This window comes from Balaenoptera musculus, chromosome 18 (assembly GCF_009873245.2).
Source record: "Balaenoptera musculus isolate JJ_BM4_2016_0621 chromosome 18, mBalMus1.pri.v3, whole genome shotgun sequence".
Taxonomy (NCBI): Eukaryota; Metazoa; Chordata; class Mammalia; order Artiodactyla; family Balaenopteridae; genus Balaenoptera; species Balaenoptera musculus.
In genome coordinates, this window is record NC_045802.1 from 50,657,936 (window position 1) to 50,683,934 (window position 25,999).

At 36.8% G+C, this 25,999-nt stretch overlaps 1 protein-coding gene and 1 pseudogene across 1 annotated transcript in view; one reads left to right on the top strand and one right to left on the bottom strand.

Moving 5' to 3' along the window:
• MYCBP2 (MYC binding protein 2) overlaps positions 1-25,999 on the bottom strand; it is a 270,931-nt gene that overhangs the window by 160,530 nt on the left and 84,402 nt on the right. The window contains 3 exon segments of the mRNA XM_036831466.1: positions 7,392-7,473; positions 9,041-9,160; positions 15,367-15,474. Coding sequence (XP_036687361.1) covers positions 7,392-7,473; positions 9,041-9,160; positions 15,367-15,474 — 310 coding nt within the window.
• LOC118884106 lies at positions 18,357-22,442 on the top strand (annotated as a pseudogene).

A 25,999-nucleotide genomic window follows, 5' to 3' on the forward strand; every position in this document is an offset into this window, starting at 1 on the left:
TACACAAAGATGAAAAAGACATAATCACTGACTTTAAAGAGATTATTAAAAAGATTTCTTGAGTTTACTACCTTAACTATGGACACATAATTTTTATTTTTTCTGAAAGACTGGTGCTACCTTTGTTTTAAAAGAAAAAAAATGTTACCTTATATAGTGAATGGCAAGTTAGAGAGCTCTATAAATATTTGTCGGATGAAATAAAAATCATGTGCTGATTTAACAGGAACTCAATCCAAGAACCATACAAAACAATTAAATTTATGTCTTCTTTTCTACTTTTTTCCACTGAACTGTCAATTATTTTTATGTCTTCTTTTCTACCGTTTTTTCACTGAACTGTAATTTTAAATTTTAACATATACAGTAGTTAATGAATTAGAATACAGTAACATGAGAGGCACCGCAGCAGTGGCTACAAGCTCAGGCTCTAGATGTAGACTGCCTGGGTGTGAATCCTGGCTCCGCCACGTGGTAGCAACGTACCATGACTTTGAACAAGTTACTCATCCTTTTTGTATTTCAGTTTTCTCTTCTATTACATGGAGATAATACTAAACAGTATTTACCCCATAGGGTTCCTATGAACAATAAAGAAGCTCACATACGTCAAGGGCTTGGATCAGTGTCTGTTACACAGTTAACAATTAATAAATGGTAACTATTATGATAAATGGCATCCCTGTATTCATCTTATCTATCCTTGTAACCATCCTTATATCACTTTATTTACCACTTTCAGTAATCATCATCTATAATGAGAATAATCACACTATAGAAATAGTCCACACATAATAGGAGAGCTCTGCTTTTGAGACAATGTAATTATAATACTTTAAATTTTTTTAAATTACACATATTTTTTAATGATTATTCAGGCTGCAATGAAAAATGAACTGGGAAGAGGCAACACTAGCAGCTGGAAACCTAGTTAAGAAAATGTCACAATGATCTGGGTGAGTTATGGTGAAGGCCTGAAATAGGAACAGTGTGGACTGAAAGGAATGAATGGATTTGACAGCTCTGTAAGGAATAGAACTGACTAGACTCTGGCAATGATTGACATGGGAAAATGAAGGTTTTCTGCTTAAGCAACAAGGTAGATGGTGGTAACATTCACTTAAGCTATGAGAATGAATGAGAGCTAGGAAGACAAAGAGAGAAAAGATAGTTTTCATTGTAAGTCTCTCTAACATTTAGGTATGAACAGAGGAAGAAGAAGAGCTCATAAAATCTAGGCCATAACAAAGAATGAACTCTGGGAAAATGTGGTACGTAGACAGTCATTTCAAGAATAGGAAAATAATGTACATGCTGAATGCTCTAGAGACAGACGCAAATGACCACCTGATTTTGCAAGAAGGAAGTCTGTTTTGTGGAGTAGGCACAACACTATGTAGCAAAGGAAGAGTTAACAGTGGGGTCAGAGACTAATGCAAAACCCCTTCAAAAACCTCAGCACAAAAGGGAAAAAGGAGAACCAGCAGCTAGAGGGAAAATGGAGCTGAAGGGGAAGCTCCGTCCTTTTTAAGAATCTGCAGAAGTTTAAAAGAGTGAGTAAAGATAAGGACATATGGTTCAGAGGGGAGACAAGAAACAGAACCAGATCCCTATGGAAAAGGCAGAGAGGCTTCACAGCACGGACAAGAACAGGCCCCACTTTCAGTGTAACATGAAGAAGGACGAAAGAAGTAGTAGGGACGCAGGCAGGTTGGCAGAGTTGCTGGACTGAAGAATTTCCCATCTTATGGTTTTATTTTTGCTGTGATGTGAACAGAGGTCAAGTGCTGAGAGGAAGAAGGAAATGGGTGAGGAGAGAATTTAAAGATTACGGAAAGGGTACAGTGGTGAATGGAAAAAATAAAAACCTAGACCAGAAGTTTTTAACCCAGATCCAAATGACTTCTAGGAAGTCTGAAGGTGAGATTCAGGAGATCTGTGAATCTTCTAAATCTGGAAGCCAACTTTTAAGTGTATATTCTTATGTCTGTTTTTCTGAAGAGACAGCCTATGTCGTTCATCACATTCTCAAAAGGTCTTAAATCAAATAGTTCAAAACTACAAACCAGTAGGATCACTGCCTATTGTAGAAGGATTGGTCCAATCTACAAATCATAACAATCTGTATAAGTATGGTGATTTATTTTTTTCCAGAAGCCTAAGTTAGACATAGAAAATATAGGTAGACCGATGATAGGTTTGCCATGCCTTCGCATCAAGACCCAAGAGGGTGAGAAAACTGAGGATGATGGTAAGAGTACAGGTGAAGAGAATAAATGACAGTCTCTAAGGTGGGTCGGAAAAAAACTGAAACAGGCGACAGACACTAAGAAAGTAGAGGGCTGTAGAGAATGAAGTACTGATAAAGTCAAAGACCAAGTAAAGTAATGCTAAGTAACAGAAGAGGAAATTGTCATCAGATCATAGGTTGTTTAAACTTAAAAATTCAGAGTTGGAGCTATGCTAGATCCATAATGGGTCCTGGGAATGGCCACCATGAATGCGGACGTAAAGTTCACTATATCTAACTCACGGTGTCAAGGTAACTGTATTGTATGGGACCATTCACGAGTGTGACAAGACTCAGACTGGGGAAGCATTGTGAGCCAGATACTAAATTTTCAGTGAATGAAAGGCAGTGACTAAAACATAGGTAGGTAGTAACCAAAGGGGAGGAGAGCAGAATGGCCCTGCCTCAAAAGAGTAGTTTTTACTTGAGGATACAATAACATGGCTAGGAACAGCAGTGAAAGTTAAGCGGTTCTCAAATCTGAGGTACTGGGAGTTTTGGCAATAAACAATTACCAGGTCAAAGGGCTGTATGGCGAACTAATGTCCTCACAGAAATGTCCAGTTCGATTCAAACAAAGGATTAAAGGGAAAGTACCTAAAACTTGTTTACTTGCCTGCAGTTTACAAAGCATTTTCATATAAAATGTATCACTGGTTATCAAAATAACTCTATGGGTAGATCTGAAGCCCTTTAAAAAGGATTTTCCCAGAGTTAGTGGCAATTCTTCTAATAAACTCTTTTCATGATACTAGAGCCCATTTATTAAATTATTTGGTAAACACAGGAAGAACAGAAAAGAAAAATTATATGTGTATGTGTATGCAGGCCAGGCATTTTACAGACACTGTATTAATTCTTTAACAATGCTATGGGATATTTAAACTAAGGCTTAGTAAATTATAGTCACATAGCTGGTAAGAGATGAATCAAAGATATGAACCTTGTCTAAATGGTTATTACAGACACCATGACTGTGTAGCATATTAATGCAGAAGGAGGATATAGCAAGAAAAAGATGAAACTCAGAAACATTATAAGAATTATCCAAATTCTACTGAAAAAAGGAGAATAAAAGCATCTAAACGCTATAGTCCCTTTCCCAACATCCAGGTTTAAGTTTATTGAAAAGAGTAAAAGAATTTGGAATTCAGAGATTTAGGAGCATACTGAAGAAAATAAATGAAAAAGCGGGTTGGTAGACTCATGTCATGAGTGAATGTATTACAGCCCTCAGAAGCTTTTTGACTTCACTTTTAAAACCAGCAACAGTAACAGCCAATATTTATTGAGCATTTACTACAGGCTAGGCCCTGTGCTAGGTAAACAACACGTTATCATCTCACTGAACAACAACCTTCTGACAGAAAGATACTTATTCCCGTTCAAAAGAAACTGAGACACAGGAAAGTTAAGTAATTTGGTCAAGGTCACATGGGCACCAAGTGATATAATCAGACTCAGTCATCCTGGCAAGACAACACATTAAATAAAGAGAATACCAATAACACGTTTCTACCCTTAGCACATGCACACTACAATATTTATCTTACATTAATCACACACTATTAATGTGTGCTATACAATAAATTTCAGTTACAAGTGCTTGATTACTAGAAACTTAAAAATAAATACCTTCCAACTTTATTTCAACTAAATATCTATAAATGTTTTGCTTCGTGGTACTTAGTTAATATGTATGCTATTGAGGCTTTGTTCCTCCAGGGATTGTTCCTCCACATACACGGTCAATTCCTTTTGGAATTCGTAACAGTTCCTGACTCTTGCCTTCCAAGTCCCAGATAAATCCAGACAAACAGGGTCACTGGAGTGTTTCCAGCACAGACGGTTCTGGCTGGTTTTCGTTTAATCCACCAGGCACAGCGCGTAGGCGTTATTTCACTGCGTCACCCAGCCTGGTGCTCCCCACCCTCATGGAATCAGCCTTCCAGTTACAACTCAATCGATGGAACCAGCAGTGAAAATTCACATGTTGGAAAAGAACAACTTTGGGCAGTTGAAAGAAATCCCACCAGAGTTTAATCTCCTAAAAAAACCCTAATTATTTAATTTTCAACATTAAAAGCTATCTTACTTCATGAAGATATATTCGAAACTATTAAAAATACTTAGCATATTGCCATGATACTGTCACCTGAGCAAGTCACTGCAAGTCAAGGTACGGTGCTCCCTGGTTGATAATCAGGACCAGGAGGCAATGTTTTTAGGTAGCCTCTTCATTTTAAGAGCTGGCTTGAGATCCTTCCCGTTCTACAGCCGTTACACCTCAATGTGGGGTGGCAGGACTTGTGCTTATGCTGTTCATTCTTCACACTGTGCAGGCACCTTAGGGCTGTGATTTGATTATAGATATGATTTCCACTATTCCCCTCCCACTCAGTCAAGACCAGGAAACACATACATTTGCTAAATCTCTTCTGTGGAATGATATACAAGTACAGAGTCTGATTTGTGAGAAAGTGCCTCCCTTGCGGCACACATGACTGACGCTCCGTCATGTCTAACTGTAATGCACCTTTCCCAGGTTATGTCATGACTCACAAAATAATCTCCAGCTAAATAACAACAGCAATAATGATGATGATGACGATAATAATAAATTCTTTTCTGTGTCATGAGTCTTCCGTGAGAAACAGAACAAAAAGTTTCCAAATTCTTCTCCATGCATACTACAAGCCCTGTCTCAGTCTCTGCATAGGAGTGATGTTGTTCAATTGCGACGCAAAGTACCTGCTGCCCTCTAATACCTGTGACAGTAATTGCTCAACCCTGCAAAGCCACTGATATTCTGAAATTTCCAATGTCCGATATATAAACGCCATACCTGGTGACATTTGATACAGTAATCTGTCAAAGACCTTTTGCTCTCTTTCCAAGCACAATATTTGTCCTTAAGATTGTGATAGTTTTATAAACGTCTTAACAAGTGTCAAACGTATGTTGTTGCACTTGTGTTTTTAGTGAGAAGTTCAACTCAGTGGTATCTCAAATCATCTCTTTTCATCAGTAACGACGGTCATCGAAGTAACTAAGGACATTCCTTTCATCCTCATTTTCCGTGCACTGCAAATGGACCTGACCCTGCCTTTTAGGGATGGATGGCGTTTCTTAATCCCGGATGCACAGTAGACTGTGGAGAGCTTTTAGGAAAGAACTGATGCTGGCATCCTATCCAACCCTTGCTGCCTCCATCTCCCATCCCCAACGCCCATCTCCCAACACACACCTCATAAAAAGTCTAGATTTAGGGTCCAGGCATGGCATTTTTGAAGTTCCCCAAGTAATTCTACCGTGCAGGCAGGATTAAGAATCACTGGTCTTTACCATGTAAATGGCATCATCCCTGCCACAGTAATGAAGTGATTTCAGAATAAAGTGAAAATTATGGATTTTATTTAATGACTGGAGTGATTCACTGCATGTGAATGAGAAACCATATAGTTCCAGCTGCTTCTGGCAGGTACCTTGTGACTATAGGAAGAATCAGGCAAGAGTAGAGAGACAAAAAGAAAGGAGGTTCAGTGGCAAACTGAATTGGTGAGTCAGGTCTAGCCTGAAGCTGCCCTATATTATCCCCAGACTTATAAATAAACCTGGTTTCAGTGGTGGGGCAGCCACGCACGTGGACCACTCAGATCTTGAAGACCACCTGCTGCAGGGAACATAAAATGACTGACAGCCTCAGATGCTGTTCCTTTGGGTCCACGAGGCCATTCTTCCCCTGGGAAGCTACCAGCCTGTGACTGAGCACTGTGAAGGTATGCATGCTGGCCCATCCTGCCCACTTTGGGACTCTTCCAAAGGCAGCCTTGGCTTGAGGACGCCCCACTGGCCTGGCTAAAACCCAGTCAGAACTGCACGGTAACCTAACTCTTCCTACCCCATTCTTCTTCCTTCTTTCCCTTCACAGGGGTCAGATCTACATCGGGCCTATTCCTGCTCTTTTCCCTTTTATCTTTCACAGCAGTTTTCTACCAATAAACCCTTTGCACATCTAATCCTATCTTAGCATCTTCTTCCTGGAAGACCTGAGCTAACAAAGATGGATTTTCTATACTTTTGACCAAAAGCACTCTCACTGTATTAAGCAGAAGTAGAATCAGCTGCTGTAATGAAAGCAAAGTGACAGGGAATTAAACAAGACAGAAGTTTACTACTCTTTCAGGTAAGCACCCAATTATAAGGAGCTGATGTGGCAGTTCCATGGTGTCGGGGACCCAGACTATTCCTATCTTGTGGGTCTGCCATTCTCAATACATAGTTTCCAACTTATGATCGCTATGATGACTTTTCCAGCTCCTGCCGTCAGGCATGGACTCCAGGCAGCAAGCTGGGAGGGAAGAGGGAGAAATGGAAGGGTGTCCCCCTTCCCTTTAACAGCATGATCCCAAAGCTGCACATATCACTTTAGTTTACTCGGTCATATCTTGCTGCAATGGAGGCGGGAAAAATGAAGTCTTTAGCTTCATGGTCTTGTCACCAACTAAAACTCTATTACCAAATGAAGCAGGGAAGAATGGATATTAAAAAATATCTAGTAGTCTCTACCACAATTAGTTCTTCACTATGCTGGATAAGTCAAAACAGTTTCTCTGAGTGACCATTAGATTTTGTTTGAAAATTATGGAAAAGCTTCAATGACTTCATGTTAATATTAGACCAAAATTTAAAAACGATAACATCAAGGAGTATGAATAAATCTATTGCTGACTTGTTAAAATTCTATTTGGGGATAGTCACTGTCTCATCCATTGCCATGAACAGCCTTTAAAAAGATATTAATTCTTAAGAATGCAGTAAGATTTCGTGATAATCATAATCACTCTCACATTTTAAACGTATAAAATGTAAATCAATTTTTCTCCCGAAACTACAAAATCATCTATCCCCACAAAAGCACTCAACCACAAAATCAAGAAGAAACAATAATTTATGGGCCACAGTTTGCAAAACAGTGGTATAAATACTTTTTCAAGTGTAGAAATATATATTTAGAAAGAAAAAAGGAAAGAAAGAAAGGAAGAAAGAAAGAGAAAAAAAAAAAAACCACTCAGCATCTTCACACAAAAAGTTAAAGTACCTGGAATTGACATCCCCGTGTCCGAGCTGCCCGTGCTGCCCGTACCCAAATGTGTAGACGTCGCCGTTCTCCATTAAAACCACTGAAACCAAAATCAGAGCTTTATGTTTTCATTGTATGCATTTCATATTTCTATCACAACTATACTGAAGGCAGTGCAATTTTCACTATTTAAAATTTGTAGAGCCATTAAAACTAGGCAATTGAAGCATCGACAAATTTATATTTAATGAGGAATAAATATAATTTCAGTTCTGTAAAATATCTTTGTAGGTTATAAAAATGTATGTTTTCATAATATACGCTTTAAAATTCTTATAAATGCCATTTAATAACAATATTTAATAAAACATTGGTTTGGGTCAGCTGTAAAGTCTTTTTATAATGAGTAACTACATAGAAAATGTTCTCTCACACCTAGGATAATTATATAGGTAGATGGGTTTGAGCTCTGCACAGTTACGTACAACATCAATATGTCTGTCAGAACTTTAGTATTTGTCAATGTCTTATCAAATAAGGAAATATATTGAGTATCAAGAGAAAGAATGTGACATTTTTTATGTTTACGTTGAAGAGTACAACCTAAGCTATATAATCCAACTGTCAATTATTTATCAGGAATTGAAATTTCTACTTTTTAAAAAAATATAGATATTTGTTGATGCACATCTCTCACTGAACAGTAACAAAGTTTGTGACCAGATTATAAAAATCACAGAATTGTAGAGTTCAAAGGGATTTCAGGGATTATTTTATCTTCAGGAATTTCATGAATTGAATTATAAAATAAGTCCATCAGAAGACAGATTAGAAGTCAGATCTCTACATGTACCACAATGTTCATTGCAGCACTATTTACAATAGCCAGGACATGGAAGCAACCTAAGTGTCCATCGACAGATGAACGGATAAAGAAGATGTGGCACATATATACAATGGAATATTACTCAGCCATAAAAAGAAATGAAACTGAACTATTCGTAGTGAGGTGGATGGACCTAGAGTCTGTCATACAGAGTGAAGTAAGTCAGAAAGAGAAAAACAAATACTGTATGCTAACACATATATATAGAATCTAAAAAAAAAAAGAATCGTTCTGATGAACCTAGGGGCAGGACAGGAATAAAGCTGCAGATGTAGAGAATGGACTTGAGGACACAGGGAGGGGGAAGGGTAAGCTAGGACGAAGTGAGAGAGTAGCACTGACATATATACACTACCAAATGTAAAATAGATAGCTAGTGGGAAGCAGCCGCATAGCACAGGGAGATCAGCTCGGTGCTTTGTGATCACCTAGAAGGGTGGTATAGGGAGGGTGGAAGAGAGACACAAGAGGGAGGGGATATGGGGATATATGTATATGTATAGCTGATTCACTTTGTTATATGGCAGAAACTAACATAACATTGTAAAGCTATTATACTCCAATAAAGATGTTAACAAAAAAAAAAGAAGTCAGATCTCTAGACAATCATTTTATAGCTTAAAAGAGATTGTGTAATAAATATGCTTTCATAGACTTGAGAGATACTGTCACACTATAGCTTTTAAACACAGTTAACAGACTACATTTGTCAAAACTAAACAAATAGGTTATTCAGCACAATTGTAAAAATGCAGTTATACCCTAAAGTTCCAGCCGCTACCTGAATGGTGAAATCCACAGCTGACTTGTACTGCCCGGAGCTCACAGTCAAATCGCACAGAGCCTGGAGGATATGTTGTGATTTTGCTTGCATCCTTTTCCCCTCGTTCTCCACTTCCATCTGTAAGTGTTACAATTTGTATTTAAGCCATTATTCATCTTCAAAATAAAATTTAAAATCAGTTTACTATGGAAAAACAAGAGAAAATGTTAAAAGGAACAAGCAAGAAGAATCTGTAGCTGTTAGAAGTGATAGATCAAGACTCTACCTGCAAAGAAGCAATTTTGAAAAGATATACTATATACTTCTGTTTGCAAATATCACTAACTCAGTAAAAACACAGATAAGGTCTGGTTACAGATAAAGCCTATTAATCTAATCAGTTATGTAATGTAAATGGGTCATTAAGTTATAGAAATAACAAAAATCTAAATGTAATAGTTTATATGGGAAAATTTAGTTTACATAAGAATAACTGCATGCAAAGTCATTTAATTGTTTTAAACTTAGTGATATTGTTAGTGCTAGCCGTTTAAAAAAAATTCCTAGCTGACTCGCAAATGACTTAGATTTCCCAGACACATCTAGAAAGGCTGCTCTGTCCACCAGTATTGCTAAACTCAACTGAACTTTAAAAAATTTATAAAGACCAAATAGCTTTATCCACTGTATTGCAGTTCAATGGTTTCCTGTCGTTCATGTTGTCTGTCCCACCTTGACCCTCAGCCAGTCAGCTCTGCGGTCTTCTTCAGGCCCTCAAACACAACTCTGAACCAAACCCTCTGCTTTCATTCCTTCTTTCCTCCTCCCTTCTTTTTATAATTTCCTACCATAAGCTTGCTTTAAGGTCCTCCCTCCAACCCTAGTTTCTACATTTGACTTTGAATATTCTGGCATTTTAACCATAAAATTTTAAAAACACATTCCACAATTTAACAACTTTACTTTGGAATGTGTAAATAAGAAAGGCAACTTACTTTTCCTAGTCTAATACTATACATCAACTAAAATACGACCTCTATGTCATCAAGATTCAAATTCCTTACACACGGAATAAATGTAAATCTGGATGGAATTTCAGGTCAACTAGTCTAAGCTAAGTGCTTTGTGATACAGTAAATCTAAACAAGTGTGTATAATAAGCAGATACACATGTGGATCTACAGGCACACATTTTAAAATAATTCTGTATTTTCATTACCCATTTTAGAATACTAAGCAGAATAACATCAAATCATTTCATGTTCACATTATCCTTTCTTTTTCTATCTAATATTTCTAACCTTTACTACTATCCAGGTAAGACAAAATTGGCCTAAATTACGAGTTCCATTTCTATAACTAAATGACTCTAGCATTTCAAAAAGTTTTAAACTCTTTACAACATTAGGACAGTAAAACCTCACTAATTCAGAATAACACAGAATGGGTTGGCCTATATAACTTACTGAAAAGGTCTTAATTATAGAATGTTTAAGTAAAAGTTCAGTTTTATTACCTTCAAGCAGAACAGATTATAGATTAAACTAAATGCTATTGATACAATAAATAAAATGTGGTTACCTACATTATAAATCAAAATAGGCCTATTTTACATAAAAATGTACCATAAACATAAAAGTCCTTTAACATACAAGAATTAATTGCTGGACCCAGAGGTTGAAGGCACGTTGAAGGAATCCTTCATTTCTTGAGCCCTTGGTTTGAAAAGCTAGTGATTTTAGACAGGTTTCCCCTTATAAGTATGACCCTGAAAATTCAGAGGAAGAAGTTATTTTGAATTTTTTACTCAAAAAAGATCACAAATACTGCATCTGAAGTACCATAAATTTTGAATTAGTGAGAGATTTTACTATAAAAGGAAAAAGAATATGATTCTTCTTTTGCTAAATTATCTAATGTGGGTTTGTCAAATTAAATCTGCAAGAATGGATGGGCTAAAAAAAAAAAAAAAAAAATCACAACATTTAGTTTTACTCCATCCAAAATGCAATATACTCTTAGTTCAAAGACTCCTCATCTTGGAAATGGTTAAGTATAAACAAGGGCCTACCCATAAAGGAATAAGTATCTTCCAAACACTATTTAAATAAGATGACAGATATATAAAAATTTTACAGCTTTATCTCAATTGGTAAAAATATCTAATTATTAAAACCAAATCTGATTTAATAAAGAAAACAAATTGTGTTCATTTGATTGTGCCAGACCTAACTAAATTCAATGTTACACCTTAATTTCAGTTTATATAAATGTATTGATGCCTAGTTAAAGCTTTTACCTTTGAATTTGGCATTCTGCCCTCTCCCTCCAGTCAGAGATTAAATATAGATACAAAGTCCACAATAGAGACAAAGCATCAGGGAAGGAGGAAAAAAAAGCCTAGTAATTTACTGATTAAAATCATAGTGATTAAAAGAGTACTAGCTATTATTTAGAGGTAAAAAATAATACTAGAAACATTTTGTTCAAGTGCATCTAAACAAACCTTTATATAAAATAATTTTTCAATTATTACAGACGGTGAAAATATTGTTATTATAAGAAAAAAACAGGGATAAGGTTCTTGATCACTAGTAGCAGCAGTGACAGAATTTTTTAAATATACATCTGTATCTGGAATTTTATGTCAGTTCAAAAAATTAAGTACAATTCTAATAATTTAGAAATTTACAAAAGTTTATCAAAGAAAAAAGATACCTAATAAACAGTCAAGAATCTAGTGTAAATTCAAGAACTAGCAAGCGAAATTCAGCAAGATAAATTCTCCCCAAGCTCATTACTCAGTAAAGTGTCAATGAGCAGCAATAAAATTAATCTCACATTTTTAGGAAAGTTAGGCTTAAATATTCTTATAATTGGCCATTTAGGTATATCTGTATTTTCCCTAATATGAGTATGTTCATACATGTATCATACGATACTGAAACTATGATAGCTATAAAGTTTTGACAGATATGTTAACTACAGTATTGTATGTATATATACATTATTTATGCATATTTGTGTACACACACAGAGAAAAGAGGATTCAGTATCTAAAGGACTCTAACTTTTAATTTTTATTTAAATCTATACTTTTTGGGTAATCTTATAAGCATGCATATATCACTGAATGTATCACAAAACACAGTGAGTACTTTGAATGAAATCACTAAAATAAAAGAGCAAAGCAGTAGTAATTACAATTTGCTAAACACCTCTGTGCTAAACACTGAAAATTTAAATAGCACAGTGGATAGTGCTTTTGGGCACTGGAGCCTAAGAGACTTGGATTGGAATCCTGGCTCTACTATTTGCTAGTTTTACGATAACTGGACACTGGATCTTTTTGAGTTTTAGTTTTCCCATCTATAAGATAGGAATAATGGTACATTACCTCACAAGGTATTTATGAGAAATAAGTGCAATAATGTATGAAAAGTGTTCAGTCAATATTATTGTTGCTCTCCTTAATCAATACAATAATCCGATGATAAGGGTATTGTTATTCCATTTTGCAGTTGGGAAAACCAAGGCTTTAGAGGGGTTAAGTAGCCAGCCCAAAGTAATAAATGGTAGAGCAGTTTTAGAAATTGATCAAAAATAAGGCTCACGCATTTTACCACCACCAAATGGCTGACATCTTAAATCTTTTGTAAAAATAATTACACATTTAACAAATCTCAAATTTTGTACCTTTAAGATAATTCTAAAAGAGGATGCAAGGAATTCAAAGAATTCAAGCTAGTATTCATGGAGAATTTTTATTTGCAAAGTATATACATATACACACACACACACATATCTTAATTTAATCTTCATATCAACATCTTCAGTTAGGAATTATCATTCTTATTTTTAAAAGAAGGAAACTGAAACCAAAGAGATTAAGAAATTTATGAACGGCCACACAGTTCTAGTAAATGAAAAACAGGATTAAAACTGAGGCCTAATTCCAAAGGCTGTATTTCCATTACACCACACTGTTTCTTTACAGAAAACAGGTGTAAAATACACACAGATGTTTTTGAGTGCGCCTTCAGATTTTCACATCAGTCACTTCAAGACTATCTCCAGAATAATTCTAATGTTCCTAACTAGGAGTAGTACATTAAAATCTTTTTTTTCTACGTAAGGCACTGAATAGTTGAAACAAATGTTAATTCAGATAACTGTTTAAAATATAGTCTACAGTTACATTCTTTAAATACTATATGTTATATGGATTATATGTTATACATAACTGATTCCGTCTTACACACTATTTTGCCTCTGGTCAAAATTTGCCTGTATAGGATAGATTCTGTGACCTTCTCTGAATTCTTTCCAATCAGCCAGAAGCTTTCCAACTTTCCATCTTAGAACTCACTCCTGTTAACAATAAATCCACAGTTCTTACCCTCCACACACCTCTACAAAAAAGTCATAGTCTAGAAAATTTAAATCATTATTATCCTACAATGGTGTACCACCAACATAATTAAATGTAAGACAGAACACAGCAATTAATACAGTGAATTTGTCAGTGCAAGATAAACACGGTAATACAAAAGAGAAAAAAATGTACGTAGGAAAAATAATTTATTAAAAGACTATGTCTATATGCAGCAGGAGTAAAAGCAGTGACTGGCAAGGGGATTAAATGACAGGAACAGCGAATGCAAAGGGAGTAACGGAAAGCGAATCTGTGGATGTACAGTGAGTGTTAAGTTAATACTCTCTAGATAAAATGGGACACCATCTGATAAAGTAATACTTACACTTTAAATTCATTTTGGTGGTAAAGAGATGAAACTATTCCACTCAATAAAACCATACAATCTGATGATTAAAAATAAAATGGCCTTATACTGTAATACTACAAAGTAAGTCCTTCCAAAGAGGTTACCCTGTGGCAGACAAGATGGAAGTAAGGCTTGCTATCGTTGAGTGATTTCTATAGCTAATCAGTGTGACATTGTAAAAAGTCTATTTTAAGTTTGTAACCTTGGTTTTCTTTAGCATTTCATTTTAAAATTCTGGAAAAAAACAAAGATGACTGCCTATATGATACTAACATGGAGCTGAAAAAGTTTTAAAACTGTTTATTGAAATGTGAATAGTTAACCTCCGGTGAAGTACTGGAAGAAGTCCACTTTCATATAATTGGCAAGAAAAAGACACTTGATAAAATCTGTTCTAATACTGGCAGGGTAGAAAATGTGAGATCAGAGATTCTAGCAATAACCAAAATAATTTACATAGCACACCCCAAATATTATTCCTTAGATTTAAATATTAATGGCATTGTTAGAGCACCCAGTAAATAAAGCAATCACAAATTTTACTACGGTTAATCACATTAGACTTAAAATACTCTCAATTTTTATTTCTGCAGAATATAACTTGAGTAGTGCTCTATTTGTGTTTTTACTAAAAACAGGGGTTTTTGTCTGTTTTGTTTTGCATTTTTGCTTTGAGTGACAAACTGATAGATTGAAACAGGCAAAGAAAAATAAAGTTGATTATAATATATGGCATATGAAAGTTTAAAAATAAAATTAGTCTATAACAGTTTTGCAGCCCCAAAAAAAGACAAAACATTAGTTAGATTAATTTGCATGGAATATGTGTTTTTAAAATCTTCTATTTTGCAGGGTTTATTTCAGGCATTTAAGAAAACAGTAGGTTTAAGTTGTACTCCTCAAAGAGTGCTTGGTTCCCATGCCAGGATTCAAGGCAGAATTTATACATAAATTTATAAGTTCTCTGCATTAAATTCTTTCCTGATCTTAGTTGACCCATAATCTGTGGTTTAAGGAAAAATAATCTTGTTTTAGGAATATATCAAATATCAAATAAATCATGTGTATTGTGAATATAAACTTTTATATTAAAACAATGGAAGCGCTGTAGCAATCAACTCATTATTACTTTATACACTGAATTTAGCAATTCTGTTAATTCTAAAGCAAATAAACAGAATTAAAAAAAGAGAAAAGGACTGCAAAATGCCAGATGGCAGTGATCTAAGAGCAGATAATAAAGTATATAAAATAGAGAGCAATAATTATTTTTTCTACCTTCCCTTAACTTTAGGAAATTTGAAAAGGAATGGAAAAGAAAAAGATATACTGTAAAATGTCTTCTTTTTAATTAAAGTTAACCAAAAAAATACAATAAAATAAGATTGACAGTTACTGACAAACAGTACACTTTCAGCATGTTCTTTCTCCTCAGGCTATATAATAATGATAGAAGCAAAGTAGAAGAATTAGGTTTGTGCATTTTCCCAGAGACAAAATTCGAATAAGTGGAAGAAATTGGGAAAGTATCCCACCTAGTTGATAAGGAAGACCAAATACCTTTGTGCTTGTCCCGTTTATGCTTTAGCTGTGCTGGATGGGATCTGAGTCTGGCTAGAGCCTGTTCTCGATGGTTCATAAAAATAGGACCAGCAAATACAAGGGGGCCTGAGGAGAAACATTTTGTATGTGCATAGAAAAGCTTACAAAATGAAAACACTACAATGAACAAAACTAATTCAAACTAAAAAGCATGGAAATTAAAGTTTTGGACATGATACTTTTCTCCCAAATCCCCCCCCGCCCCGTTAACCTCCCACTCCCAACCATAACCTATTCACCATTCTATACACAAGTTTTATTATCTTAAATATAGTCAATAAAGTAAACATTCTGATCTTTTAAACTTATAAAATTATTAGGTAGTTATTAATAGTCTCAAATAGATAATCAGAGAGTTCAAATAGAATAAATCAAATTATCTTACAAATCTTTTAATATCATATATATTCAAACTTGGTAAACCACACGTTCATTAAAAACAAATATCTTTCCTTTTAAAATACCAAACACCAACAAAGTTTTAAATTAATGATTAAATTTTAACAAGGTCTTCAAGATTTAATATCCATATCAATCTTGATACAAAACCAAGATGTTACTGACAACTACATTCTGTCATAGAGGTAAGAAAACAAGGTGGTCAAAAACAAAACAAAAACAAAAAATTACTATGATCTGCGATATACATATTTATATACATACACATTTATATACATACAAATACATACATACATACATACAACATACACACATATATACATGTATATGTATATATATAAAATCACTGCTTTATAAAGACAGAATTGTATAAGCTGCATTTGATTTGATTTTCTAAAAAAGATAAATCTAACTTTATGATTTTAACCACATACACAAAATCAGACACAAGGATAAGCTGAATTTCATACTGATGATGAAGAGGGGACTCTAAACCCAGTAACATTTTTAGAACATTAACGGTTCTCTCATAAAACAATTTCTTTCTGAAGCTCCTCTATGTACATATACATATATACATAAATATACACTGACACAGATTACAGTCATTTCTACTTATACAGTATTTAAGAAAAAAATCTGTAGCCAAATTAATTTCAATAAAATTTAAAAACTGTTTTCCCCATTACTGTTTAGCTTGAAAAGAAAAATTTAAATTATACCTTAAAATTTTAGTTCTTTTCTTACAGAACAGAACCACAGCTTCCTTGAGTTTTAGCAATATCAAAAATGCTTACAAATTTCAAAACACTAAATTTGACAGTTAAGAAGTAACCAGTATTTGAAAAGGAAATTGACAGTATATATGCACTGAACATTTTTAATTAAATTTCTGTGATTCTCTATAGATCTTCAGCTATAACTAATTTTTCTAACAATGCGACAAAATGAAACTACTGCTCTGTAATAAAATTTGACAAATGTCATATTAAATACCAAAGTACCCTGCATTAAACATTAAACAATGGGTAGAAAAAAATATATTTAAATTATGTCTCTAGATATAGAAAAAAACACAAGCAGCATCAATTCTATGAAAAACCAAGAATAACATATTCTATGATTACTACAGGTAGAAATATGCTAATTTAATGTTAATAGAAGAATTAAATATTATTTTCCAGTAACGCAGTATCAATCATTTTCAAACTAAGATTATATAAACTAAGCTTCATCTTTAAAATATAATAAAATGAGATACATTTCGAATATGAACACATGTCATTTCTTCAACTTGCCCTATTTTTCAATTGATTTACTAAAGCAGATAATATAAATCATTCTAAAACGTGTAAGACACTTTCCAACTATACCAAGAATTGTAAATATTAAAATAACAATAATATTAAGCTGTATTACCATTTTCTAATTTCTGTGGCCTGCCTGAGATACTATTCCTTTCCATAAAAATATTATACCCATAATATTCAGAGTTATTTAGTCTCTCATAAATTCAATCTTTTCAGAGTCCTTTCTATACATAAATACAGAAGGCCCACTGGCAATCACACATAGAAAGTACATCACTCGAGCTCAACTTAAGTTACCATTTATAATATCAAGTTACCAGGTTCTAAAATACTCTTGTATCCCATGGACTAAAATAATTTTTCTTACATAGTTAAGTCATTCATTTATTCACCAAACATTTTTGATTATCTTTAATGTAACAGATGCTAGGTATCATAGATATAATGACAAAGACACAGATCTCATTCCAATTCAGTCCACCAGGGAAGACAGAATAAAAACAAAGAGTTGCAATATGTTCTAATAAATGTTATAAAGTAAATCTGTACACATCATATCCTGAAGGATGAAAAGTGATCAAATCAACTTGAGTGAATCAAAGAGGTTTCAAAGAGGGACTTCCCTGGTGGTGCAGTGGTTAAGAATCCACCTACCAATGCAGGGGACACGGGTTCGAGCCTGGGTCCAGGAAGATCCCACATGCCGCGGAGCAACTAAGGCCGTGCGCCACAACTACTGAGCCTGTGCTCTGGAGCCTGCGAGCCACAACTGCTGAGCCCGCAGGCCAGAACTACTGAAGCCTGTGCTCCGCAACAAGAGAAGCCACCACAATGAGAAGCCCGCGCACCGCAACGAAGAGTAGCCCCTGCTCTCCACAACTAGCGAAAGCCTACGCACAGCAACGAACACCCAATGCAGCCAAAAAAAAAAAAAAAGAAAAAAAGAGAGATTTCAAAAAATGAGAAAAAGTTTGCCAAGAGAGAAAGAAGAGAAGAGAGGGCATTCCAGGTAAAAGGAATAGGATTTATAAAAGCACGAAGACATAAACAACATTACTGTATGGTCATTAAAAACACACACGAGTGTTCGCGGCGGCGATGGCAACAGCGGCAGGAGGTTTGGTTGTCACCCGTTGGCTGCGCGGCGCTGCGCTCGGCGGCGGCCATTGCAGCTTATTTTCAGTTGCTTTTTAAAGACGGAAAGCTCATGGTGCAGATGGTTATTTCCAGTGCTGGGGCTGGAGGCCTGGCAGAATGGGTGCTGATGGAGCTACAGGGGGAGATCGAGGCTCGCTACAGCACTGGGTTAGCTGGAAACCTCCTGGGAGACCTGCACCACTGAGGGAATCCCGGTGCTGAACGTGGGGCATCATATCCTGTATGGGAAAACCATCCACCTGGAGAAAACCTTTGCCGTCCTTGTTAAACACACTCCCGGGGCGGGGGGGGGGGGGAGCAAGACTGTGATGATCTTGGCTGCGAGAATGGCACCCCGCACCTGGTGACAGCACTCATCAAAAACAAGATCCTTTTCAAAACTCGCCCCAAGCCTATTATCACCAATGTCCCCAAGAAAGTATGAAAGAACCCCAGATTTTCCTAGAGAGAGGCCAACTCCTTGGACTCACGCTCCGCTGCCACCTCAAGGACAGATGGATAGTTCCCTGGGACCACAAGGGGGTCCTGTTTTAAACATAGGCCACCCACTGGGTATGAACTCAGATCCCTTCCTTATGGCAGCAGGCTCTCTTGGTGGAAATTTGGCCCCATTTCCAAGGAACCCATTTCCTTTTCCAACTTCATCAGGTTCACTGGCTTCAAATCCAGCACCTTTCCCTGCTGGTGCTCGTGACCCAAGCATGGCTTCTTTTCCAAGAGGGATGAATCCCACTGGCACAGGTGCAGTTTCTTTGCCAAGGCTGGGTGGTCTCTTGGGCCCAAGCCCAGGGTCAGCTCTAAATCCTGGAGCAGGGGCTCTTCCAGGCCCAGGGCCTCTGTCTAACCCAAGGTTAGGGAGTCTCCCAGGGCCAGGTCCTATGTCCAACCCAAGGCCAAGTGGTGTTCTGAGAACAGGTCCTGACCTCAGAAGTGGTGGCCCCATGGGCCCTGGATCTGGACCCAACCTGAGAGCAGGTGTCCTGTTGACATCTGGGGATGGTCCTCCCAATCCTAGACCTGTTGGCCTGGGCCCCAGACCAAGTCCCAATCTGAGATCAGGCTTTGTAGGTACAAACCCTGCCCCGAGGTCAGGTACGTTTCCAGGCCCTGGCCTTGCGCCCAACCCAAGATCAAGTGGCCTGGGCCGAGGCCTTGGGCCTAATCCCAGGGCAGGTGGCCTGGGCCCAAGCCCTAATTTGGGCACCAGAGCGGGTGGCCTCTTGGGCACAGGGTCTGGTCGTAAGAATGGCTGGACCTCAAAGCCTAAATCTCGCCCCCATTCTAAGAGCAGCTGGTCTTCTAGGAGCAAATTCAGCTGCTTTCTCACAAGCTTCTGGAAATGTGGGCACAAGCCCATCTTCCACGGCCAGCACACCTGGCCCCACAGGCCCAAACTCGGGTCCTGGCTCTCAGGGAACTGGCCTTCCAGGGCCAATCCCATGTCGAGGGCTCCTGGCCCCATTAGCCCTAATTCAGCTCATTTTTCAAGCCCGCTGGCCCCATGGGAGTAAAGGCTAATCCTTTTCCAAGAGGGACAGGTTCAGGGGGATTGAACCCAGCTGATTTCTCTCAGTCTTCTAACACATTGGCTTCAAACTCAGTTAACTTCCAGGGGTCTGCTGGCCTCCAGGGCTCAAGTCCAGCAATTTTCCCAAGAGCCTCTGGGCCACTAGGCTCCAACCCAGCTACCTTCCCAAGGTCTACTGGCCCATCAGGCCCTGGTCAGGTTAATTCCCCCAGGTCAGCTCCCAAGGCTCTTCACCAGCAGGCCCTGTGGGTATCAACCCAGCTCCTTTCGCAAGGCCAGCTGGGACCCTGGGTCTAAGCCCAGCTTCCTTTCCAGGGATGAATGGCCCTGCAAGCAAGACCTTGGTCCCATTTCCTAGAGTGGGGAGCCTCCCTGGCACAAACCCAGCTGCTCTCCCCAGACCAGGGGCTCCAATGGCTGCAATGTACCCAAATGGAATGTTACCCCCTTAGACACCATTTTCTCTCCAGGACCACCTTGGTTTCCAGACACTGTGGTTCTGGGCAGGGGCTGTGTTTTGGGTGAAAGGGTAGTTATGGAGCTACAGTCTGAAGTACATAGCTGGGGATCAAGTTCAAATGAGCCTTTTTCCCCCCTCTGCGTCTTTCTTGACTGAAGGTGAAATGTTATCTGTGGGACATGGACTTTGGCAGGTGGGAATGATCCCGCCTTGCAAGAAGGAATCTCCAGCCTTCCAGAAGCCTGCTGTGCTTCTGTCCTACAGCTTTCTGCCCCTTGTTTCTTACTAGTTTCTTGAATTGTTCTTGTGGACTTCTCCTCAGGGATACATTGGCCTGCAGGTCCCAATTCATATGCGGTCCCCTGCTCACCACTGGGGAATCAGCTCACTGCTCTCTAGAAATGTTGCGTTGGTGAGCGGACCACGCTTCGGCAGCACTGACCTGGCCACCCTCTACTGCCATACCTTCCCCTGGGGGCTGGAACACAGAACAGGGAAGCGCAACCACTTCAGGGAGCCACCAAATACAATTTCTGCTTGCCTGACCGGGCCTGCAGCTCCCTTCTCCTGGGACTTACTTAGAGGAGGCCAGGATCACAGCTCCACTGCTCATCCCACTCCCTCTCCACTGGTCCTCCCAATCAAAGAACCTCAAAATTCAACTGATGTGGATGGGGTTAGGCGAACTGGGGTGGGGGTGGGGGGAATGAAGGGGAGAAATCACTGTGCTTCGTTCAGCCTGATGTGAAAGGATGGTTGGTGTTTTCCTGCAGTGTATCTTGTCTTACTGTTTCGTTAATAAATGGGATGAGAGGGAAAAAAAACACACACACACAAACATAGCTGAAATGGATGGAATATAAGGTTATGAGGCAGAAAGTAGTGGGATATGAGTTTGGAGATGAATATACAAAAGAGATAATTAATGTCTTTTGATACCATTACACTTCATTGTAGAGGCGATGAGAAGTCCATGAAACGTTTTCAGTTAGTCAACAAGCACACATTAAGTACTGGCCAATTTCAGGCACCATGCAAGGTTCTAGGAACACTTGGATAAACAAGACCCCATCTCTGATTCAAGAAGCTCACAGTCTAATGGTTGAGGGAAAGTTTACAGAAAACTCAAGAAGAAATTATGATGGTGTGCTATGACAAAATTAAGCACACTGGAGGGGCAGCTGGCAAAACCTGAGAGTGGGAAAGTACGGAGTGACTTTCAGAAAGTCATTGGTGATACATTTCAAGAACCTAAAAATTATTATTATCCTCTGGCCCAGTAATTATACATACAGAAATCTGTTCTAAGGAAAACTGAAATATTTTTTAAAAGATTTCAGCTCAAAGGCGTTATTATAACCTTATTAATGGTAATGAAAAATTAAAACAATCCAAAAAGAAGAACAGTTAATCAAAAACTATGGTATATTTTCTCACTGGAATAATAATCAGCCATTAAAACAAGATTTATAAAGAAAAAGTACTTCTGTGCTATTTAAATTAGCAAGGACATAACATCGTTCACCAACGTTTTGCAAAAATTAAAAATAATACCTAATACAGGTGGTGCTACAGGAAAACACCACTCTCATATGTTAGTCTTAGGAAGATAAATTCCTATAACATTTTTTTAAAAATTTGAAATATCTGTTAAAATTTAAAACATACATACTCTCTGGCCCAAATATGCTATTTCTGGGAAGCTCTATTATATAAACAAAAATTCCACTACATATGGCTACAAGTTTAAGAATATATTATTAGAGCAAAATCCACAAAACCCTGAAAATAACCTTAATGACCATCAACAAAATAATGGCTGAATAAACTGTGATACAGACATATTATGAATTGTTATGTAGCTATTAAATAGAATGTGATAGATCCATGTTCATTAGTATGTGTTTATGTTGTACTGTAAAATGGGAAAAAGGTGTTGCAAACAACTGTATATTTAATACAATATCCCTTCTGTAAATAAACATATGCCTACATGCTCACATATGTATAGATATCTGCACATGATTATATTTTAATGGAGTAAGATACAGAAATATACCTATTAGACTAAACCTCATTTGCTTGGTAAAAGAGAATGGGAAGGCAAGGAAAAAACTGCTGGAAAATTTTTTAAAATGTACATACTATAACATTAAGCAAATATATGAAATATAAGATTCAGTCAGTGCGGGACTTCCTGGTGGCACAGTGGTTAAGAATCCGCTTGCCAATGCAGGGGACATGGGTTTGAGCCCTGGTCCGAGAAGATCCCACATGCCGCGGAGCAACTAAGCCCGTGCACCACAACTACTGAGCCTGTGCTCTAGAGCCCGCGAGCCACAACTACTGAAGCCCGCGTGCCTAGAGGCCGTGCTCCAAACAAGAGAAGCGAAGTCACCGCAATGAGAAGCCTACACACTGCAACAAAGAGTAGCTCTCGCTCGCCGCAACTAGTGAAAGCCTGAGTGCAGCAACGAAGACCCAACACAGCCAAATAAATAAATAAATAAATAAATAAATAAATAAATTTATATATAAAAAAAAAGATTCAGTCAGTAATGTAACTGGAAATGTATAAAACTCAATTAGAAGATACCGATGAAATAAATAAAAGTAATAATTTAATTAAAGGATAGGTTTGTGGAAAACCTTTAACCTAAATTCCTGTATTACTTTAATATGGTATTGCAATAAGGCACAAAAAATGTATGATATAACTATTAAGGAGAAAAAACAGTACACCGATATATATCACAGTATGAAATGATGTAAAATGTCTAAACAAAAAAGTATGCATAGAAAACCTTTAAGAAAGTATACCAAAATTCTATAGTGGTTATCTTTGGATGAGAATTACATTGATATTTTTTTCTTACTTATGTTTTCCATGTGCTTCATATAATATTTTACTTTAAAAGGAGACTTTAATGTAGTATTGGAAGATCAGCTAATACTGGATTTGACATGTCAAATCAAGAAAACTTAATGGTTTTCGAGGCTTAAAAATCAATAGCAATAACTTCTCAATCACTTTGAAACTGGAGAGACTATAATAAACTTGTTTTTACATTCTAATTTGTGACTATGGGAAACTGATTTTTTTTCTATCAAAATAGAATCATTTTATTCTACAGATGATGTAGGGGGTTTTATTAATAATAATCAAAATTTTGTGATGAGCATCCCAATGTTGCGAGAAAAGCAATCAAGTAGAGGAGAGGCCAGAGCTGGAAAAGAATCAAATCCAGAGAGAACAGCAGTTTACTAAATAGCCCACCACCACCACTAGCATCCTCATCATCACCATCGCCATCATCACCATTTACCCAGGGCTTAGTATATGTCAGGCATTTTCATGCAAGTCACTTAATCCTCACCCCTACTTAACGTAGGTACAGTTGTAATCTTCATTTTAAAGGTAGGGAAACTGAGGTTCAGAGTGGTTATACTCCAAGTAAAACTTAAGAAGCCAGGATATGAACCAAAGTCTAACTTCAGAACCCATATTTTCAACCACCATGCTATACAGCTATGCTAACTATATAACTTATTATCCAAATGAGACTCTCTACCGAGAGCAAAAGGGGGCACTGTAAGAAATACGTCCGAACAGTAGGCATAAAATGGGACTGTCCCAGGCAAACCAGGACGTAACTCACCCCATCGACAGCTCACAATCACGGAATTTTGATTTGACATTTAGGGGAAAAAGAAAGAAGGAAAAATAGGCAACATTATTTGGGCTTAGTTTTCCTTAAAACAGAGCGCTGAGAAGGAATATAAAGATAAGAACATTGATACAATCACCCAGGAGTCCTGATGACTTAAAGAGTTCTACTTAAAAATCCCACTGAACAAGCACTCCACTTGTAAAGTTAATACAAGTCTCAGAGAACTTATGTATCAATCAACTCTGTCTAATCTAAAAACAAACTAAAAATGATCACAAACACCACTGAAATAAAATCTGTAAATGAATACTATTGGTACCTAAGAATATATAGGTAAGAAAAGTATTATCTGGAAGACTAATAGCATAAAAAAATTAAAGTTCCAACTTTATCAAAAAGTAGTAACCACACTACTTTTGGGGGTTTCAACAGCAACAGAAGAATCTGTCATAAACAGCAGCTGAACTACATCAATAGGCCTGAGGTTGATGAGCAAGGCTTTAATACAAGAGCTAGGTCCTAAAATTTTGATCAACTTTAAAACAAATAACACAAACTTGGTAAACAGGATGAGATAGATAAATCAAGTAAAATAATTTAACTTAATCTAATACTGAAAGGCTGAAATTTCAACACAGGTAAAGCCAATTACTAATAAGCATAATTACCAGCAGACTGCTAACTGTTAGTTATCTAAAAAATACCAAGCAGAAGCCAAGGGGGGCGGGGGGCAGGGGGGGTGGAGAAAAGATAAGTATGTATGTGTGGCAGTTGGAACACTAAAAATTTATTTGACATTCCTGTTCCTCATGAGGACAAAATGAGACTAACAATCTTCCCTAGCATGGTGTCAAACAAGAGCCCTAGAACACTGTGCATGTGACTCAAATCTGTATCGAGGACCCTCAGGCAGAAATGCTGAAGCATGAGGCCCAGGTGACTCTGATGTAGAAGGCCCATGTAACAAACTTTGAACATCACTGCCCTAGAGCAGCGGTTCTCACACTTCAGCACCCTCAGGATCGCCGGGAAAGCTTGTTAAAGCACAGATACAATAATCTAATTTCCATAAATATTTAAATAATGGAGGGTTTTTTTTTAACTTTTAAAGGGTTAGAGTTTATGTTTTAAAGGTCTATGATACATTTTAAAATAAAAGGCAAAAGAATATTCTGCTATCACAAAGTTTTGTTGAATAACCAGTGCATCATCAATGTTCTTTTACTTCTGATATACAGAAATATATACTATACCTAGAGAAGAATAGCTTTTTATAGAGGGAGAGAAAAAAATAAGATATATAGCGTTAGGCAAGTAATTAAATGTCATCACAAGGATTTGCTATACTTTGGTTGAAACATAGGAAATTGCTGGTTTTTGTAGGTCATTTCATATGATTCAACCTAATATTTAAAAAAAAAAAAAAAAACCAGGTAGTAAAAGTATCACTAGTAATTAACCTTAAGCAAATCATACTATTAATACAAAAGGAATTATCACTTAATTACCATGTGTCATAAAGACCCAGAACTTAAATTTTACCCTATTCTCTACAAAACATTTAATATGCAATTTTCTCATACATTTATATAATATAAATAAGAGTAGATACATTAATCTCATTAAAATATCATTTAAAGGCAATTATTTTATGTAAACAAAGCCAAACTAACAGCAAATATTCACTGTATTAATTCCTCAGCATTGCTTATTAGACACTATACAGAACAATCTTCAAGTTCTAAGCAGATGTTTTATGACCTAAGTTTAATAAAAACAGAATCACCATGTGTGCTATACATTTTATAGTCAATACTTACTCCATTTTATATTAAAAAAAGGAATGCCTAAAAAAGTCTGTAATGATGGTTAAATGAGTAATAGGTTTTATCTCCTGTATCATATACCATGCCATTTTAATAAGTATTAAAATACACAATATCACTAAATATTTCGAATCAAAATTTTGCCTAGCAGAGGAATAAAATTACAGACCTTTGTAACAATCTGTCTTAATCCTACAAAGAAAAGATTCTATTGGGCAAGAATAACTTTAGTAATACTT